Source organism: Scleropages formosus, chromosome 1 (assembly GCF_900964775.1).
Source record: "Scleropages formosus chromosome 1, fSclFor1.1, whole genome shotgun sequence".
Taxonomy (NCBI): domain Eukaryota; kingdom Metazoa; phylum Chordata; class Actinopteri; order Osteoglossiformes; family Osteoglossidae; genus Scleropages; species Scleropages formosus.
This window is the reverse complement of record NC_041806.1, coordinates 43,932,138-43,938,016: the sequence shown is the minus strand read 5'-3', so window position 1 is coordinate 43,938,016 and position 5,879 is coordinate 43,932,138. Positions and strand designations below refer to the sequence as shown.

Sequence of the window (5,879 nt, the reverse complement as noted above, 5' to 3'; positions counted from 1 at the left end):
TCATGGTGCAAGAGAATGTGAGTTCAATCTCTGCTTGGTCTGGGTGGAGTTTGCATGTTCTTCCCATGTCTGGGTGGGTTTTCTCTGGGTGCTCTAGATTCCTCCCACAGTCCAAAGACATGCTGCTCATGTTCCTCCATAGTGTGTGGGTGACAGTGAGAGTATGTTCCATTGATGTGTGGATTAGTGACCCAGTGTAAGTAGTGTATCCAGCAGTGTAAGTCACCTTGGTGAATAAGGTGTGTGGGCTGATAACACTACATATTACCCATTGGAAGTTGCCTTGGAGAAATGCATCTAGTAAATATCTATCTTTCTCTCAGCACACTGAAGCCACAACCTGGACCTGCAGATACATCCTGCATAACATCTGCAGGATCTGTCCTAACCTCACAAGAGACTCTGCCCAACTACTTGTCCAGGACATGGTGACATCCCATCTGGACTACTGCAACTATCTCTTGTGTGGCCTTCCTACTACTGCCATCAAACCTCTACAGCTGATACAGAATGCTGCTGCCCAAGTTGTATTTGACTTGCCAAAGTGTTCACATGTATCTCCTGTACTCATTTCTCTGCACTGGCTTCCCATAACTGCCCAGATCAAATTTAAGACCCTAGTTATGGCCTACAAATGCATCAATATAACTGCTTCCAGCTATCTACAAGACTTGATCATTCGCTACACGCCAACCAGACTGTTGTGCTCTACCACTTCTGTCCACTTAGTGGTCCCATGCACAAAAGGTAAAGCGTGGAGATTCTCAGTTCTGGCTCCGCTGTGGTGGAACAACCTACCTCTCTTGCTCAAAACTGCTGAATCTCTGTTTACATTTGAAAGGGGTCTGAAAACTCAACTCTTCCGAACTCGCTTCGTCCATGATCTTTTAAGTTCATGTAACGTATACTTGTTCATGATCATTCTCGGATCAATCCTCTACAGAGCCACTCCTGCAATGTAACTTAAACTTCTAGAAAGGTGATTAGGAATCGATGAAATTCTGGGAAAATTTTATGCAACTACTTGTGAGATGAATGTCGGGACATATAGTGAGAGAAAGAAATTGTACTTCTTTGAGATGTACGTCACTTTGGAGAAAAGTGCCTGCTAAAGGAATGCAATGTGTGTTGTTTTGCAAGTGTTGGGAGCCGTGAACATCAGGAGCGGAAATGAGGGATTGAGGAGAACAAGGGACTTGGAAGGACGGGTACGGTATCATGGGTTCACTCAAAAGCACTGGAGAGACGGGTTTCTGAAATGAGATTCCACAACCAGGGTTTGTAGGTGCAGCATCTTTATACCCTGCTACTCTGATTTCGGGCAGATGTGGACGTTCGGGACGAGGTCTCTGTTCTACCTCGGGCCCACGCGCCCATGAGCCGACGAACCGCTGTAGACGTGCAATGTGTTGATATGGGTTGCAAAGTGCTGCTCGTTTGTTATTACAGACCATTGTCTGTAACAACAATTTTTTTATATAATAGACTTTACGGGGGGTAGTTTGTTACTACGAGTTATACGCAACGTAATGCCTGTATTCTTGCCTGATTCATGAATTTTTGTTTGGAAATGACACAATACAGTGTAACACAACATGGGCAAAATGAAACCTGTGACCTGCGTAAGCAAAATGCTTTGATTAAGATGACTTCTGTTGTGTCAGAGGCTGTACATCAGCTCCTCAATTTGACATAAATGCCACCAGAAGTCTGTTTGTAAATTGATGTGTATGTAACTCTAAAGTCACATTTAACATTGAGACAAAATCAGTTATTTGAAGCAATTGTTTATATTGCTTAAAGATAAGGAACAATTAAGAAGCAATTATACTGCTTACTTCTGTTAGTAAGGATAATGACCTAGACACCCTTTTCCAAAAGGTTACATACAGTTCCCAGAAAGCTACTGCCAGATACCCTTTAATATATGTAGTTTATTCTTTGAAACAATGTCCTGAAAAGTTTAACACAGCATGTTTTTCCATAAATGAATGTCAGTGGAAGGCAGGCACCACTAAAGCACACACAGTTTCAGAACCGCTTGTCCCATAGGGGGTCGCGGAAAACAGGAGCCAACCCGGTAACACAGAGTGTAAGGCCAGAGAGATAAGGGACACACACAGGACGGGAGGGGACGCCAGTCCGTCGCAAGGCACCCCAACCGGGACTCGAACCCCAGACTCACCGGACAGCAGGACTGTGGTTCAACCCACTGTGCCACAACACCCTTGTACCACTAAAGCATTTTATGGAAAAACTTGAAAATGATGACACTGTAGATTAGTGTTGCACCTTCCATATTACAGTCTGAAACCTTCTATAAATGTGATGCAGGATCCAACACACAATACACTGTGAAAAGGTTGCTTCCTCATTTTTCTGATGTCTGAAGTTCCCTTTCAGTTCAAACCATTAAAACGTGAACACACTGTCAAAGGGTAATTTTCCTGCTCTCTTGAATGACCTCACAAGAAACGCACCATTGCTTCCTCTATAATGGACCATGATGACAATGCAGTCATCAGACAAAGCATACGCCCAGCTTCAACTGTTGTAGCAACTAAGGATGTTAAGAGGAAGAAGGACAAGAGGGAAATGTTTGCCACTTGAGTGTAATTAAACCTCGATCACTTCTTAGTGGACTAATGGCTGGTCTTGGGGCTTGCTGACCACTGGGAAATCAGTTGGAGTATAAAAAGGAACGATGCAAACATAGGAGACCAAGGCAGCTGGAAAATGAGCTTATAACAGAACTATCCTGACTACTGCTGGACATTAGCATTCAACAAGACCAAGGTAAGAGTTAATAGAACTTATTCAACCGTATTCAACTCAGTTCAATGATTTATATGATTTGATTCACCATGAGCTCTACACTGTAAATGAACTAAGTGCACCCTGAAGGAACTTTAGCTGAAACAAAAAGTGAAAAATAATGACAGACGAGGTATGAGTGAAATTCAGTTCAAAGTGCAATCAGTTGCTGTCAGTTTCTGAAACACCCAGGAATGACAATGTCTTAGGATAGAAGAAAATTTTACTGCTATGATCAACATCCATCCATCCATCCATCCATCTTCCTCCGCTTTTATCCGGGGCCGGGTCGCGGGGGCAGCAGTCCGAGCAGAGTCCTCCAGACTTCCCTCTCCCCGCACACCTCCTCCAGTTTATGATCAACATACTTATTTTTATTTGTTGTGATTTACAGGACTTCAGACACAGAGCTTATTTGCACTTTCAACAAATGATGGTGTACTTGTTTGGTATAATATTCAAAGGATAGTTTTAAATGATCTGTTAGAGAGTCCTCTCAGAAGTGTTTGAAATGTAATTATATAGTCATTGGCTGTATATTAAAAATAATTCACACTTAGATATGACAGTTCAATTTATTTTTATAGCACGCTCTTCTCATACAGTGACACAGAGCGCTTGAACACAGGCGAGAGTTTGACAGTCCTGGTCAAAGGTGTAATTTTACTTTTGGAACACTGAAAGTTCTTAATATTTCTTCTCAACTTAAACTTGTAAAAGTATGTTTATTAAGGTTTTGTAAATATTCACCTTTAGGAAAAGCCTTGCGTGAACTGCTTTGATAAAGACATTGAAATGATCTAGACTGTGATCTGACTAGTCGTGTCATACAAGTGTAACATAACCTTACTAAAGACTTTGTTTCAGTGATTATTGTGAAGAACTTCTCAGCTGGTGAACTGAACCAGATCACAGTCACTGTCTGTTTTCAGAGGTTGAGATTTGTCAAGTGAATCACTTTTTTAGAAATGTCATCCATGCTGCTATGTTATTGCACACTGCAAGGTCTGAAATACACACTGCTGTTCACCTGATTGCATTTGCAGCCCTGTAGATACATAGCTGGTGTCACTTCCATGGAGGTTGAGAGGACAATAATTTACATTAGGGAATATGGTGCAGTTTGTGCTCCCTTGCCCTCCTCATCAAACTTGATTAGTATGGCAAGGTGGAAATGTAGCAGTTTCCCACACTTCCTGTCTTACATGGTATATTGATTCTCACTTACAGAAATAATCAAACCCTAATACCGTTTAGCCTTTCTTTGTACATATATTACATATATTACCTCAGCTGATGCTTTTCTTCGAAGCAAATAACAACGTTAAGCCTATAACAACTATTTAACCATTTATACAGCTTGACATTTTTTTTTTTCACTTGGGCAATTTAGACTAAGTACCTTACTCTAAGGTAGTAGAGGTAGAGGTACTAGCTACAAATGGATTTAATTTCTAAGTAATCTCTTCCTTTGCCTTTCTAGGTGAAATGGTTTTATCTAAAAGAAGCCATTGATGATGAACTACAGCCATCCCGGGACATCTCAACACTTACACTTTTGTTATGAATCCTCCAACAAGTCTTGTCCACGGTATATTTATTCATTGGCAGTACGGGTTCCTCTCTACATTTTTTTTGCAGCTGCCATTCTTCTCACAGTCTTTGGAAATCTTCTCGTCATCATTGCAATAGTTCATTTCAAACAGCTCCACACTCCAACCAACTACCTCGTTCTCTCCCTGGCCATCACTGATTTCCTTCTTGGAGCAATCATCATGCCACCTAGCATGGTTCGTTCAATGGAGACCTGCTGGTATTTGGGAAATCTGTTCTGTAAATTCTACAATAGTACAGCTGTCACTTTAAGCACCGCATCCATTGTTAATCTTTCCTTCATATCTATTGATCGACATTATGCTGTCTGTCAGCCCCTACAGTATCAGACAAAAATCACAAACTGTGTCACTTTGGTCATGATCCTGATCGGCTGGAGCCTGTCTGTTCTTACTGGGTTTGGGATGATATTCCTAGAGCTGAATATCTGGGGCATTGAGGACTTTTATTATGAAAACATTGATTGTGTTGGAGGCTGCACTCTCTTCCAAAGTTTTGCATCAAGTTTTATATTTTCTGCTATCTCAATTTACATCCCGGGATTCATTATGATTGGTATCTACCGGAAAATCTTCCTCATAGCAAAGAAACAGGCTCGATCTATTCACATGTCAGGTTTTCAAAATGGCAACTTGGAAAGAATGAAAACGTATCAGACCAAAATCGAACGGAAGTCCACCAAGACCCTTGCAATTGTTATGGGTGTTTTTCTGTCATCCTGGACCCCGTTTTTCCTGTGCAACATTATTGATCCAGTCATCAACTATTCCCTTCCACCATTCCTGCTTTATGCACTGGCTTGGGTCGGCTTTTTAAATTCAGCATTTAATCCCCTGATTTATGCATTCTTCTACAGTTGGTTCAGGAAAGCCTTCACAATGATAATATTTTGCAAAATATATAATCCCAATTCTTCAAGAACAAATTTTTTTACAAACTAGAGCACAACTTTTCTTTTATAGGAATGAACTGATGTACTTGAGGTATGTAATAAAATCACTGAATGACAATTAAATAACTTTTAATGAGCAGTTTATCCTGAACATGCTACACTGAACAAAATACCGTTTCAGGCACCAAACAGCACAAAACAAGGAAACTGCCTGGGCATTAAACAGTGTACAGTACACAAAAAATGTGCACACGTACATATAAAGAGTGAAAACAGTTGGACATGGACAGTGAGAACTAGATATGAAATTCCACTAAAAGCATTATACTAATGCAAAAAATACAGTTCATAGATAGTACATACACCTGTGTCGTAGTTACCGTGATTGTGATCAGCTGCACTGTGTTGGTATTACATGGGTCTGTGATGGTATTTTTGAATATGAACATTTCTGGCACTGAGAATATTTACAGTAAGCAAATCAATTCTAAGGGCAATTGTCCGGGATATCCATTTTCGTTTAGTCTGTTCTTGCTTTCTTTACCCCGGCGCTTATTAT

At 40.7% G+C, this 5,879-nt stretch overlaps 1 protein-coding gene across 1 annotated transcript; it reads left to right on the top strand.

Moving 5' to 3' along the window:
- Window positions 1-2,759: 2,759 nt before the first annotated feature.
- Window positions 2,760-5,369, top strand: LOC114912028 (trace amine-associated receptor 1-like). The gene is made up of 2 exons (XM_029256607.1): window positions 2,760-2,796; window positions 4,298-5,369. The coding sequence occupies exon 2, from the start codon at window positions 4,329-4,331 to the stop codon at window positions 5,367-5,369; it is 1,041 nt and encodes a 346-aa protein (XP_029112440.1). The 5' UTR covers window positions 2,760-2,796; window positions 4,298-4,328.
- The last annotated feature ends 510 nt before the right edge of the window (window positions 5,370-5,879 follow it).

Bases quoted from the DNA above. Each gene is read 5' to 3' on its own strand.
- LOC114912028 (XM_029256607.1), top strand. From the start codon at position 4,329: ATGATGAACTACAGCCATCCCGGGACATCTCAACACTTACACTTTTGT.